Raw genomic sequence first — 16,366 nt, 5'->3', positions numbered from 1 at the left:
GGGTTTAAGTAATCAGAGATTTATTTTGCTCTGATACCATGATAGATATTTGATAGAGATTTATCTCAAAACCCTCCTTTCATTCATCGCATACATGTATATTTATAATAACACTGGATACACTTTGACCTCCTAAACTATTACTAATTACAATTATAGTCCTTGTCTAATATTAGTATAACTAGTTTAATGCTTTATATCATATTTCTAGTAGACTGCAAAGGCATACAGCCACCTCTCCGAGTAATGACGAAAAGGAAAGCTTACGAGATAGGAAATTAGGATTTTCTTCTTCCGAAGCAACCCATACAATGGTTAGTGTCAATGATTAAGTTTTTTGTACGCCCAACGGCCCCTTGGTGTTAAATTGTAAATGGTGCATCGTCATCGATCTTTAAAACTTGGTGATGGAACTTTAAACATTCTGTGGATGCGAAAACTTGAGTTTCTTGTAAAATGTGGAAACTTAGTATAAATGCGGAAGCTTGGCTTGGTGTAAATTTGGTGTGAAAAATGATTTGTCATTTTAGCTCCCCCTCAAATTGAGCAAATTCTTCGGAGCAATAAATCATCTTCAAAGCTTTCATTGTGTTCCCCCTTAAATGGGCAATCTATTGTGCTCCCCCTCACAAAGACAATCAATATCAACCTTTAACACATTTCTCCCCCTCATGATGAACATGTTTAATATGTTCATCATGTAATAGTGATTGATTGCCCAAAAGGTGAATGAAAAGGTACAATTATGAAGTAGCGTCTCAATTAAACATGTTCTGAACGGGTTGTACACTGAAATGTGTACAAGCCAAATCACAACCACCTACTTGAATCCAGAAGTTGGGACCCATGTGAGGGTGGGTCCAACTGGATATTTGAAGAGAGAAGTAGGAGATTATGCATAGTCAAGCACTTTTTGCACACGAGGGTGAATGATTCGTGGTGCAAACTTAAATAACTCAGAGAGAGAGTACTTGATGAGAGTGCTTTTAGGTTTTGGGTTGGGTTTACTATGAGAAAACCAGCCATATCAATCTTTATAGCGAATGATTCCAGTGGTGGAATCCTTGTATCTCTGGCAATGGCTATTTATATGCTTGAGGGGAGATCCGGTCTTGCAAGGTGTGTAATATGGGTTCATTTGTTTGAAAGTAGAATGGGGTTTAGTTGGAATGGTTTTTGTTTTGATGAGATGAGGTTCTTTTGAGTAGTTAGGAGTTGTATGAGCTGGTTTGGAAGATGGTTGTGGGTGTTTAGTGTTTTGGTGAGATGTTTTGGTATTATAAGAATTTGTTTTGGTTTAGTGTTAGGTGTTTTGGTTTTTTCTTGGTATTGTTTGATAATTTTGGGTGTGTGTGGTTTGATTGGGTATTTGAAGGAGTGGATTTTATTTTAGTTGGAGATGAAGTGGTTTGGTTTAGAAGATGTGATTCTAGAGCACAAGTTGAAGTATGATTCATTGGATATGACTTTGTTGCAAGTTGAGTTTCCAATGGTAAGGAATGAGCTTGAAGTTGTTGGATTAACTTCAAACTTGTTTGCTCATTATTCCTCGAAGAAATGGATTTGTTTTGCAATTCACGATTGAGCTTCGAAAATTGTTGTTGCAGAACAAGTTCTTTAACTTGGGTTTCGAGTTTGGTTTCAATGAGCTCTTTGTGAGAAATATCCAACTCATTGGTTAAATTGAGAATCTTTAACTGCAAATGATCATTGTCTTTTCGAAGACTTTCCATGTTTGACAAAATGAGATCATTAGCAGATTTGAGCTCTTTGTTCTCAGATTTGATTTGGTCAACTTCAGATTGAAGACTTTTCATTGCAGACAAATGGAGATTATTAACAGATTTGAGCTCTTTGTTCTCAGATTTGAGTTGGTCACGTGTAGATTTACGACTTTTATCATATGTGTGAAGAAGGTTTCTCATTTTCTTGGTCATCTCTAAGAGTTATTCTCCCTGTTGAGAGTTTACAAGATCACAATTTGAACTGTCTTTTTGAAAACATGAACACCTTTGATTTTTATGTAGTGAATATGACTCCATGTTTGGTTTAAACTCGAACTCTTCGGTTGACATTTTGAAAATGAAACTTGATGACAACTTAGTGAAAGAACAACCACACAACAAATCTCAAAAAGAAATCGATTTTTCACAATAGTTGTACTAATACCGGTTTTCGTGTTGGAAGAACAAAAACCGGTTTTCAACTAAAGGGAAGAGCAGAATTTCGGCTTAACAAATGTTCAATAGAGGAACAAATACCGGTTTTGGTGGAAACCAGGTATTAAAGCATACAAACACATCCACACAGCAATCCTTTACAAATACCGGTAATCAGTGAAATATTCACTAATACCGGTTTTCGTTGAAAACCTTGAAAATTATAACGGGTTAGAAAATTTGGAGAAAAGGAGAACAAATACCGGTTTTGGGGTAAACCAGGTATTATAATAGCCAAAACAAGAAATTATGAACTAATACTGGTTCCTCCCAAAAGTAATGTTTAATTTCCGAAAAGAACTTCTTCCTTTGTTGAGAACTCCATCCCTTGGGCAAAATTCCTGCACATAAATAATTAGCAATATCGGCATACCAAGGTGCCTCTTCGTCCTCAACCTGCATCAAAAACTCATCGGGGAAAGAATCGTTAATCTCATGCCCCTTCAACTCCTCAAGGTGAGGGTTTTCGAGCCTACTTAAATGGTCGGCGGCAACATTTTCAGCCCCACTTTTGTCTTTGATTTCGATATCAAATTCTTGCAAAAGCAAGACCCAACGAAGCAAGCGGGGTTTGGCATCTTGCTTGTTGAACAAATACTTCAAGGCCGAATGATCGGTGAACACAACGGTCTTATTCAAAACCAAGTAAGGTCTAAACTTATCAAAGGCATAAACCACCGCCAATAATTCCTTCTCGGTTACGGTGTAGTGTTGTTGGGCGGGGTTTAGGGTCTTGCTAGCAAAGTAGATTGGACGAAAATGCTTCTCATCCCTTTGGCCAAGAACGGCCCCCAAAGCATAATCACTAGCATCGCACATAAGTTCAAAGGGTAAAGACCAATTCGGTGAAGTCATTATTGGAGCATTTGTCAATTTGTCTTTCAAAAGAGAAAAAGCGTTTAGACATTCATCATTAAACTCAAAATCAACATCTTTTTCCAACAATCTAGTCATAGGCCTTGTGATTTTCAAAAAATCTTTGATAAACCGCCGGTAAAACCCGGCATGACCTAGAAAACTTCTTACCGACTTCACATTGGTGGGTGGAGGCAATTTAGTCATGACATCAATTTTGGCTTTGTCAACCTCAAGTCCCGCCCTTGACACCTTGTGACCCAAAACTATACCCTCTTTGACCATAAAATGACATTTTTCCCAATTAAGCACCAAGTGTGCTTTTTCACACCTATCAAGCATTTTATCTAAATTGGCCAAACAACTATCAAAGGACTCACCAAATACCGAAAAATCATCCATGAAGACCTCCATGGAAGTTTCTATCATATCTTGAAAAATGGCCAACATGCATCTTTGAAAAGTACCCGGTGCATTGCATAAACCAAAAGGCATGCGACTATAGGCATAGGTCCCAAAAGGACAAGTAAAAATGGTTTTCTCTTGATCATTCGGATCAATTGGGATTTGAAAATAACCAGAAAAACCATCTAGAAAACAAAAGTACTCATTACCCGCCAACCTTTCAAGCATTTGGTCCATAAAGGGTAAAGGAAAATGGTCCTCTTTGGTGGCCTCATTCAACCTACGATAGTCAATGCAAACTCTCCAACCGGTGACCGTTCTAGTTGGAACCAACTCATTTTTCTCATTAGTAACCACGGTCATACCTCCCTTCTTTGGTACACAATGTACCGGGCTAACCCATGGACTATCCGATATAGGAAAAATGATACCCGCATCAAGAAGTTTAACAATTTCCCTTTTTACTACATCTTTCATGTTTGGGTTAAGCCTTCTTTGCCTTTGAATCTCCGGTTTTACATTTTCAAACAAATTTATCTTGTGTTTGCAAAAATCGGGACTAATTCCGGGTATATCGGAAGTCTTCCAAGCAAAGGCCTTTTTATGGGCCTTTAGAATGGTCATGAGTTTGGTCTTTTCCTCATCCGAAAGTGATGAGGAAATAACAACGGGGAGTAGAGATGTACCTTCCAAGTAAGCGTATTCTAAATGATCGGGCAATGGCTTGAGTTCCAAATCCGTTGGAGGATAATCAAGCGAAGTAGGTTGCTTACCACTTGGGATTTCCTCAATTTCTTCAAACTCCTCATTATCCAATGGAGTTTCATCCATGCTAAGAGCCAAGATCTCCTCAATCTCTTCAACTTGGTCACTAGCAACATTCCCTTCACCAATGCTAGCCCATCTATCATCGCTTGCGTCATCTTCAACACCTACAAGCTCCAATTTTTCCAACTCGACTGCATCATCTATAACATCAATTCTAAAACAAGTGTCATCGGAAGAATAAGAATGTTTCAAAGCCTTTTCAATTTTAAACACAATACGGTCTTCCCCGACACCCAAGGAAATTTCCTTGTCCTTTACCCGGATGATAGCATCCGCGGTGTACAAAAATGGTCGGCCCAAAATGAGGGGCACCTTGGTGTCCTCCATTTCTAAAATCACGAAATCAACAAGAAAAACAAATTTGCCTACTTGCACTTGTAAGTTTTCGGCCACCCCTATTGGGTATTGAAAGGAATGATCCGCAAGGCGGATGCTCATCTTAGTGGGCCTTAATTTCCCCAATGAAAGCTTGGTAAAAACTGAATATGGCATCAAATTGATGCTAGCCCCAAGATCGGCTAAAGCTTTACAAGACAATTTAGTACCAAATGAACAAGCAATGAGAAAACTCCCTGGATCGGCAAGCTTTGGTGGAAGCTTGTTTTTGACTACTGCCGATCATTCTTCATTCAAAAAGGTTGCCTTTGCTTCATCTAGCTTCTTCTTGTCCGTCACTAGCTCCTTGATGAATTTGGCATAATTAGGCATGCCCGAAATAAGGTCAACTAGTGGGACATTGATCGTCACCATTTTGATCATGTCAAAGAACTTGTTGTATTGTACTTGAAGCTTTTCCTTCCTCAAGCGTTGAGGAAAGGGAAGCTTTGGCTTGTATGGCTTGACTTCGGGTTCCTTGATTGGTGTAGCTTTAGGAACCGAAGTAGTCACCACCGGTGGTGACTCCATTTCAACTTCATCATCGAACTCTTCATCAAAATTTTCTGCACTAGGAGAAACATTAGAAACAAAAGAGTTATCCTTAGGAGGAGTGATTACCTTACCGGACCGTGTAGTTATTGCATTTACGGTCTCGTTCCGGTGTTGGGGTCCTTTGTACTTGTCATCCCCATGTCTCCACGACCCTCCTTGGCCTTGATTTGGGTTTTGTTAGGTGTCACTTGGAAGTGTACCCGGATGCCTTTTAGAGTTCCCCATCCTATCCAACCTCTTTTCCAAATTAGATATCAAAGCATGGTTGTTCCGGTTGCTCTCATCGATCTTTATATGCAAACCCCCAATCTTATCATTCAAAAGCTTTGAATAGTTCTCCATTGAAGCATTCCGCTTCTCTTGAGCCTCCTCCCTTTTTTCTTGCTTATCCAAGAACTTGGCCATCATGGCCATGAGGGGTGATCCTTCCTCCCCATTGTCATCTTGCTTTGGAGGTGATGGTGGTTGTTGTTGTTGAGGCGGCCCTTGGTTGTCATCCTTTTGCCACCTATATTGAAAGTTGCCACCACGATTGTTAGAAAAAGAATTAGAAGAGTTTGAAGAGTTACCTTGGTGACGACCTTGGTAGTTGCTACCACGTTGGAAAAGCGGTTGATATTGACCGGTTCTTTGGTTGTGCACATAATTCACGTCTTCTCTAACCATTTGATCACATTCATCGGCATCATGTGGTCCACCACAATGAACACACCCCCCGACCATGATATTAACATCACGCTCTAATCCTCCAAAATTGTTTTCCACCATGGAAAACCTTTCATCCATGTGCTTCGAGAGCGCTCTAATCTCATTAACCACCTCGGATGTCTCTCCCCCATCAACCCGGGCTACTACTCTACATGTCCTTCTATCCCTACGATCCCTACTAGGAGACCTAGAAACTTGAGCCTTAGCCATATCCTCAAACATCTTCCAAATCTCACTAGAAGTCTTATAAGTAGTACTACCCCCACAAGTCATGACCATCTTCTCATAACTTTCCATGTTCATTCCATCCAAGAATATACCAACAATCTCGGTATCACTCACCCCATGCCCGGGGCATTCCCACAAAAGATCTTTCATTCTCAACCAAGCTTCAACAATGGACTCATCCTCATCTTGCCTAAAAGAACGGATTATAAGCCTAAGTTCTCTTTCCTGATTTGCCGGAAAGAACCTTTCAATCAAAGCTTCTCTAACCGCCTCCCATGTAGTCAAACTATTTGGCGCCAACCCTTTTAACCATTTGTGAGCTTCCCCCGCTAGAGACATAGGAAAAAGCTTCATCTTGACATTGTTAGCTTGGTTCTCCCCATAGTTGAACAAGTTGCAAGTCATCTCAAACTTGTCGAGATGTTCATGAGGATCCCTCTTGTTTCTCCCATCAAAACATAAATCCTTAACCATTTGCAAGTGGTTGCCTTTCACGGTGAAAGTGTCAATTGCGGGGCTAACGATGGCGGATTGGCGAGAGGTTGGTATGGTTCGAGGTAGGTCCTCGATTTTGGTGTTAAAAAGATCGGGTGGATTATTTTGTTGTCCGGCCATGTTGATGTTCGGTTTCGGTGATTCAGGTGGAGTAGGTGTTTTATCGGAAGTAGATCCTTCTTTTTCAGAATAGTAACCCCACTCGGTACTTCCCGACTCGTAATAAGTCTCGTAAAGTATGTGGTCGGGTCTAGGTCTAGGAGTGGTGTCTATGTAAATGGGTGTGGATGATGACGGTTGTGATGTTTGTGGCTTGGTGCGCTTTTTGAGTTTGTCAGGGTTAGATGTGGCCTTCACTAACGGTTTCCCAGAAGCTCGAGTGCTCATCCACTACCTGAGAATAATCTGCGATCACAACACAACAAATGGAAACCTTAATAGCACCTGAGGTACAATGAAGCAAACTAAAAATAAAATAAAGCAATTAACTTTCCCATGCAAAGCACGAAAAAGGATCGATTCACAAAATTTCAACCACAAGTACGTAAAATCAGTCCCCGGCAGCGGCGCCAAAAACTTGATGTGTGAAATCGAGTTTAATAATTTATAACAAGATCTACCGCTTACTGACTACCACACACTTACGGGCAGTGTACCCGTTCGTATGTAATATAGTTAATTGGTAAGACCAGGATCGAACACAAAGATTGAATGTTGTACTTAAGGTTGTAAAAATGTAAATCAAGAGAAAGTTTGGTTTGTGACCGAGTTGTCACTTTGTGTTTCAGAAAGCTAATTAATCGACAAGTAAAATAAATGAAATACTCAACCGGTGTCAATCGAGAGTATGCGAAAATAGTTTGAGTTGTAACAAATAATTAAAAAGCCATCTATGTCGAATCCGCTACACAAGAAGTTTAGGTTGCATATGGTTTAAGCTCAAAATTCAATAATGTTGGTGACAATAATCGTGACAAGTTCAAAACACAAACGGGTGCACAACATTTGTAAAGTTCACTCAATCACCTAATTAACCCAATTTCTTGCAACAAGTGGTACCACCAACCCTATTATAATTCTTTGAACTAACTAGTTTGTTTGATTATCTAAATAACAATTTTATCTTTGTGAAAGAAACGTGGTACCACCAACCGTTAAATTCACTTAACAAAGTAATTTCTATTAAACTTATATTCTTTACTATCATACCATGACCTAACAAAAGTTGTTAATAGACAAACAATTAAAATAATACTTGCATTCAACTAGTACCACTATTGAAGAACACAAATATCACCAAGAACACAAATTTAAGTAGAAGAAATCACTTCATTAAGATCTCAACAAAATGTTAAGTAAAACCAACTTGAATTCAAAATACTATGCAACCATAACTAATTGTTTCACTTCATCTTCATAGATGTATAAGGATTTAGCTACTCATAATGTTAAAAGCTAAAGATTGAAGTAGAAAGGAAGACATAATGTACCAAATATAGAGGACAAATCCAATCCGAAGTTACAATCGAGCTACAATGAGTAACAATAGCTAAAATTAATCTTCAAGTCTTCCAATGATGTTGGAGTAGTGAAAAACTCTTGAAAACCTTGGAAAAACGGCTGAAGTATAAGTGTGTGAGCTAAAGTGTCCACGACTAGGGTTTGGGTGGAATGGTGGATGGTATTTATACCCCAGGAGAGAGAAAATGGTTATGTCAGATCGATCTCGCGCCGCTAGAGGTGTCCTTGAGCATTTCTGCCCGAAAAGCAGCAAAAATCGCGCCGCTAGGGGTCCTCCTCACGCCGCTACTGGGTTGAACACACTGGATCGCGCCGCTATCTTCCTACCTCGCGCCGCTATCTCCTACAGGTTAGTTCTGTCTTAAAGTTCCTCAACTAGCGCCGCTAGGGCACTCTCCTTGCGCCGCGAGGTCTGCCTGGAGTTGCCGATTCAGCTTCGTTCTTCTTCCGTTATTGCACATGGACGACTTCGGAGCTATTTTCTACCATTTGGGAGCAATATACCTGTTGTAGGCCTGAAACCACTAGCAAATACCATAAGGCACCACAAAACAAGTATAAACGGCTATAGAACTAGTACAAAACGTCCAATTCGGTGTAGGGAAACATGTACAATTTGAGGCTTATCACCAGGTATTGAAAGTAAAAGAACAATGAAAATTTCGACGGAAAAACGGTACGATTTCCGGTATAAATCCCGGTATTAGAACAATGGAACACACTGAGGAAAACCGGTATTAGACCTACGAAACAAGAAATCTGTAAACCGGTATGAAACCCGATATTCAGAACAGAAAGTTTGTTTTTCGATTTCAAGACATTGTGAGTTGAGTTAGGATTTGAAACTTTATGGGTGATGTTTTAGGAAGGTAAGGAGTGGATTAATGCGAGAAATTCGATTACTTTAACATGTTTAGAGGATAAAGAACAAAGCTTTCGATTTTGGGATAAAAACATAAAATAGCACACAAAATGAACAAAATCAATCCATCGATCTTTCACAAGTTGTGATTTTGTTCTGATACCAAGTGTAATGTATGCTAATTGTGTAGTGAACCTTTAGATGGAATAAAGGAAAGTAGGTATTGGAGGGAATGTAGGTACTATAACTATGATTAATATTGTGCAAAAATGTTACAAAATGATGGATGGTGGAGGGTTTATATAGACATTACACTTACACTTAGCACCCTCATTAGTTTACAAAACAAGCCCTTGATCAATTACAAACTAACCCTCCATCCATAACAAGATTAAATATAAGGACAACATAATTGTTAAATATCAAAACTAGCACTAATCTACTTTAAAGCTAACAAGTATAACTAGTTTAATGCTTTATATCATATTTCTAGTAGACTGCAAAGGCATACAACCACCTCTCCGAGCAATGATGAAAAGGAAAGCTTACGAGATAGGAAATTAGGATTTTCTTCTTCCGAAGGAACCCATACAATGGTTAGTTTCAATGAATAAGTTTTTTGTATGCCCAACGGCCCAAGTTATGATGAAAATGACAGTTAAAAGTAGGAAAGTATAAATTTTGGTAAGGAAGCCAATAGAGCTGTTGATGTCAAAGTGAGAAACGTATTAGTGTGTGGCTGTCACAATGTTTGCTTATTTGATCATGTTGCAGATGGCTCATGGGTGAGTATGGCAGCATTTGTTAGAACTGGTCCGGCATAAGCGAATATATTTCAACCTCAGATCTGGACTAGTTTAAGGCATTGGTTCTGGTTAGGCTGTTATATAAAATAAGCTTCATCTGTCTGAATGGTTGATTTCTAGTGTTTTGAAACCGAATAATATGTTTATGTTTATCATATAAATTAGCTTGTATACTCTTACTAGTCGAGTATTTGGCATGGTTGAGGGAAGCAGAGGGATGCCACTAGGGCTAGCGAGGGAAGGCGAGGGGGAAGACCAATAGACCATCCAGCTACCAATCAAAATCACACAAACTCTGCAATAAGTCCTAATGCGTAGTATCTCGATTATCTATCTAATATCTATACTATTATTATCTATATCTATATCTATACTTCTATATCTATACTATATTATAAAACAGATCTACCATGTCTACATTTTAAGTTTCAATATTTACTTTCTCAAAATGCCCATATATCAATTCTATATTTACCTAACACCTTTTCTCTCCTCAAATCTCAACAAATCATTTTTTTCTCTCTCCTCCATAAATCATTTATTCCTCCAATTCATTGAAAATCTTTTATCTCAAAAACCGTACATCGATAAATTATAAAAATTATATGGGTGTTCTTAAAATTTCATGCTCTTTCATTAGAGATGTCATTCGATATACTTTTGATGAATTTTTAAATCTAAAGGCGAACGGCTAAGGTATTTGGCTATCACACTCTATGACCTATCACCTTCTATGACCAATCACACTCTCACGCCACTAACTCGACGGCTGCCGCAACGCGCGGATACCATTCTCGTTATCTATACTATCTTATAATAATTATCACTTTCTCTCTCATAAAAGTGTTAGATGGAAAATTACCATTTTACCCTTTATAAACTAATTTACATCATTAATCATTTATCTTCTAAATTATATCTAATATCACTTTACATAAATTATATTTACACAAATTACTTATAGAGTTGCACCCACCATGAACAACACCACCACGGCCACCGTCACCACCGCCAATCGTCGTCACCACCAAACCGCCGCCGCATCGCGCGAGTACAATGCTAGAATTATAAAACAAATCTCCCATTTCTACATTTTAAGTTTCAACATTTACTTTCCCAAAATGCCCATATATCAATTCTATATTTACCTAACACCCTTTTTCTCTCATCAAATCTCAACCAATCATTTTTTTTCTCTTCTCTATAAATCATTTATTCCTCAAATTCATTCAAAATCTTTTATCTCAAAAATCGTACATCGATAAATTATAAAAATTATATGGGTGTTCTTAAAAGTTTATGCTCTTTCATTAGAAATGTCATTCGATATACTTTCGACAAATTTTTAAATCCAACGGCGGAACCCGTACGGCTATCACTCTCCATGACCTATCACACTTTATGACCTATCACCTCCACCATCTCACCGTCGTAACGCGCGGGTACTTCCTTTCGTATAATTAATATCTGAAAGCTGGTCATGGATTTACACATCGTATGAATTTGTTAAATTCTTTAGTAGTTTGAGATCTCTACATGGAAGATATCAAGACTTGGTTTTGACAGTAAAGGGCTAGGCCTTGTTTTTGAATCTCTGTTTGAGTCGGGGATAATTGAACTGTTACATAAGCCCTTTTCTAAGCAAACAACTTTAGCTCAATGGTTGAAAGACCAACCCTTTGCATGAGGCCTTGTGTTCAAACCTTAGGAAGGACATATGAGTTAAGTATCAAGGCTTGACTTGGATATATCTAGGTTTAAGTTTGAGGGGACAAAGTTTACCCCTATTAATCGTTATGCCTTCGGGTGGATTAGTAGGGGGTTTTCTCCCATTGGGTATTTGAAATATGCATTTCTACTTACAGGAAGCTCTCTAGCACGGACCCGATTAAGACAACGTATGCTAGACCTCTCATTGTCGAATCGCGACATGAAGTTTCTAACGAAATTTACCTTTCAAAATAAAGAATTTACAAAAAGTATACAAGCAGAATGTCAACAATACTCAAACCCCACAGCCAAGAGCAGAGTTTGGGGAGTGTAAGAGATGTTACTATCTTTTCATTACTGTGTCTATATGTGGTAACTTTCTGTAAGTTCTCAATAACTTTGTTATTTAGAATCAATAGCGTTTGTTGCTTAATGCTTATGATCTTAGGTTCTTTTAGAGATGTTGAATCTGAGTCCCCTATTAGTTTATCCAGTGAATTATCACTCTACAGGGTGGGCACATACGATCACTTCTTTTTTGATTTGCATACTTTTGGGTATAAATTGACTGGTTCTAGGAATACATATTGTTTATTTATGCTTTCAATTAGGTTAAGCTGGCGGCGAGGCTTGCTTAACCGGATACACGGAACTGGAATCTCTATCACATGCAAATATTGGCAGAGAATATTTTAATTACGTCTTGTATTTGGTAATATGTAGCAATTGCCATAAAGTTCTTTTTTGACATCAAGGGGATTATATGAACCACTTGGAAGTGCTATCCAAGGAGGACGATAAGAACCGTTACAGGTTTATAGAGCCATAGAGGCAAGGATAGAAATAAGCTAAACGATAATAGCCGATACAGCTTCTATAAACCGATACAGGTTTTCTGGCATCATTTTCATTTTATTTGCATGTTTCATGTTTTTTAACCTATTCATTTCTAGATTTTTAGTACTTAAAAATCAATTCTTTATTAAAAAGATGGAAAAATATAACTTAACAATAATCTTGATACAACATGATCAAATAGGCAAATTAAGTAACCGGTTCAATTGTACTTGGTAACCAAACATGATCATAGAACGTAACGACACATTCCATTTTTTTTTTTTTAAACGGCCAACAAATAGCTTATTTTCATATTAACTCATCAAAGTACAATGATTCATAGTTGTACTGCATATCAGCACCCCAAACTATACAACGCCAAGTACATTTATAAAACAAACTCAAACTCAAATTACATAGATCAAAAGACTTTCATTGCTCCTATAATAATGAAGTAAACTTTGCCCGGTTCTTTATCCATAAATGACACATTCCATTAACTTACAAAGTGCAATACCTTATCCATTACATTTTTTTTACCATGTCATTCTCAAAGTCATAATGAGACAAGCGTTCATTTCCCAAATTCATGTTAATGCACCTCACCCATGTTTATATCCAAATAATAAATATATGCGTTACTTCAAATTATGTGCAAGTAGATCTTCAACGAAACGGTAAATGATAGTTATCTAAGAGCAACAGATGCATTTACAGTACATACTGCAATGGGTAATAATAATAATTAATAAAAAGAATTACGTAAGAAAGCCCAACGATAACCCTAACATGGGCTTTTATTATTGTTAGCCAACAACCCTCTTGTGCTGAAGAAAGCCCAAAAGGAGCTCGAAATCCATGTGGGAAGAGATAGAATTAAGGAAGAGTCGGATTTGAAACACTTAGTATATCTTCAAGCCATTATGAAAGAAACAATGCGGCTTAAAGAGACTCACGAGTCCACAGAAGACTACTGCATCGTTAGTGGTTACTATGTTCCTACACTGACTTTTAATTAACGCTTGGAAGATACAACATGATCCTAACATATGGAGCGATCCTTTTGAATTCCAACTTGAGAGATTGTTAAGTTGACAACCAAAAAGGATATTGATGTAAAGGACCAACACTATGAGCTAATTCCTTATGGCAATGGCCGAAGAAGCTGCATAGGAATCTCCTTTGCTCTTCAAGCCATGCACTTGATACTAGCTAGCATAATACACGGATTTGAGTTTCAAAATCCATCAAATGATCGAGAAAATTGACATGACCGAAAGCAATGCCTTAACAAATCTCAAAGTCACTCCACTTGAACTCCTTGTTGCTCCGCGATTATCACCAAATTTATACCAAGGCTTAGAATAGCTGTTCTCTTGTCACCTACAATAACTTATATGTGACAACCGTCAAAAATTCATGTCAAACTCTTTGACTTAACTAGTACTGCTTAAGTTAAACTCCAAGATTTGTTAAGAAACATTGATGGCATTAAAACGTTAACTAAATAAACTAGTATCCATGGATTAAACCTTAACAATATTTAAACCTAAATTGTAAGTCAATTAAGTTAGCACGAGAATAATCAAGCATGACAAACTACAATGTTGATACAATGAAAAGACCAACACAACCTTCCCTCCTAGCTCCCTTGGTAGAAATCTGTCCAAACAAGACAAAAGTCAAGGTACTTACAAGCACCTTAATCATCAGCTTGCAACTACCTTTACTTAATATTCACGTTAACATTCTATATCATGACACGTACATAAGCCATTCATCACCAACATTATCTTTAATTGATACAAACTTGACACCTCTTCTTGGTTAGCTTGAAGCTCACGACTTTTAGACATTTCCATTGATCACCTTTTGCTATAAATAGGATCTCATTCTTTCCTTTCCAAATCATCCCAACTTTCTATCTATCTTTCTCTGAAGTTCTAAAGATCAGGTTTCAACCAAGGAAGAAGATGTTCTTGCAAAATGTTATAAGGAGTGGTTTTCATGAAGACATCAGTTCCATCTTATTTAATCTTCAATCACCATGTGTTCTTCAAGCCAATGTGTTTTTGTATTAAACTTCAAGATATCTCATGTTGGAAATCAGGCCCCAACTCTTTGTGTGTTACTCACTATATCTATGCTTTGTGTATTGGAATATGAAAGAAATATAAAAATGACTTTGCAGAGAAAGTAATATGGTGAAAGTGATATCTCATTCAATAAAGCAGATGGCTTTATATAGCCATGTAGAAACAAACGTGGGTACATACTTGACTAATTAAAATACTAGACTTCCTAAAGAAAAGGTCTAGAGACTGACCCACTCCTCCTAACGTCTTCTTTGCATAAAACTCGGTCACCTCATCTAACCAATTCTTTTTATTTTACCACATGCACTAAATAACTAAATACTAACTTAAATAAAAGCAACATTAAAACTAGATATTATGACCAAGTCAAGATTAAATCCCACAATCTCAGCCCTCATAACAAGATCTTCAAGGATTTTCAAGCAAAACATAGGAAATTCTAGGCTACGGGTGTCGGCGTTCTGACTATGAAGGTTACTTTGATCGATAGTATGATTTTCTCACAGCAGGAGGCTGGGAAATCAGCCTCACGACAGCCACAAAATACCACCTAAAAACTCCATTTCAACTCATGGTTTCATTCTCTTAAAGGCTCATCACTTCAGAATCTAAAAGAGCAACAAAAAGCCCTTGATTTTGCTGCCTTTAAGAGCTGCAAAAACTGCCCCTGGAACAGCACAACATCACCAGAGTTGCTGAATATTTTGAGACCTTTCGGGATCGTTGCGAGTCCATTCATAGCTTTTTCAGTTTACTTGTCTTCTGGTGCCGTCATAAAGGAGAACTCCAAATCAATGGCTTTGTCGTTAGGAAAGATGGCTGCTGCTGCTCCTTCTCGTCCTCTCATATTCATGAATAGAACTCTATACCAACACCTGCTCGTCTTACCTTCTATTTTTCCTTGTGTGTGCGGCTGTACATTCTCAAGGAACAACAGCAAGTTGCTTCCACCTTATTTTGGTCATAAAGCAAGATAGGTCCTCCAACTAGTTCTAGTATCTTAAAGTGTCTCGTTTGGGCTTGCTTCTAATTAGTCTCTACATTTTTTTCCTGCTCGTGAGACATGGTTAGGACAATTTGTACCCGAGGCTAGTCTCATTTTGCCCGTCGTATATGAGGTGAGTTCATAGTCCCACTTTAAACTCTTTTGAACTATTTTGGGATGAGAATACATGTCTTGTCATTTTACAAAATTATTGTGTTTCATTATAAAAATATGTTTTATTACTCTATTATGATATAGTAAATATTATGAACAACGAGCTGCATGAATTATCTGTTGAACTATTTGGGTTACTCTTACATTGGACACAAGTGACAAATAGTTTGTGTATGTCTATGTACACGATCGCTCATGAAATCCCCTTGTTAAGTTAAGCCGTGAAACAAACGCGCGAATATTATGGATAGTACTATTGGGTTGACACCCCTGTCCGGGCTAGTCATGCTAGCTGGGTTAAACGGGCATATAATATGTGAAACGATGGTGTTTTGAGCGAAACACTACTGAAGGGGTAACAATGGTTAAGGCATCAACACTCAAGGCATAGCATACAAAACTACTACTAAACTATGTGTTACATCATGAGTGAAACCTTGTGGTCCATGGAAATCTCTAAAGGGAATCATGTGCTCGGTTTTTCTTAGGAAACATGTTGTGATATACTCTTTTACAAATCATTTATACTATTTTATGGACACAAGACAAGCTCTTTTACATATTGCCTATGTATAATCTTTTAAGGATTGATATCTTGGAAACATCATAACAATTATACACAGGGCAATGACAAAACTCTTTAAGTGTTTTTAAACTACTTATGACACTATGGTAAACAATGGTCTTGTGGTCTACATAAATGTTTA

At 37.8% G+C, this 16,366-nt stretch overlaps 1 protein-coding gene across 1 annotated transcript; it reads right to left on the bottom strand.

Moving 5' to 3' along the window:
• Positions 1 to 4,925: 4,925 nt before the first annotated feature.
• LOC122610586 lies at positions 4,926 to 7,055 on the bottom strand. The gene is made up of 2 exons (XM_043783562.1): positions 5,438 to 7,055; positions 4,926 to 5,248 (listed from the first exon to the last, which is right to left on the bottom strand). Exons 1-2 carry the CDS (start codon positions 7,053 to 7,055, stop codon positions 4,926 to 4,928), a joined length of 1,941 nt encoding a protein of 646 aa, XP_043639497.1.
• Between the last annotated feature and the right edge of the window lie 9,311 nt (positions 7,056 to 16,366).

This window comes from Erigeron canadensis, chromosome 8 (assembly GCF_010389155.1).
Source record: "Erigeron canadensis isolate Cc75 chromosome 8, C_canadensis_v1, whole genome shotgun sequence".
In the NCBI taxonomy this organism is placed as follows: Eukaryota; Viridiplantae; Streptophyta; class Magnoliopsida; order Asterales; family Asteraceae; genus Erigeron; species Erigeron canadensis.
Note: the sequence above shows the minus strand (reverse complement) of the source record. Positions and strands in the feature narration are given on the sequence as shown.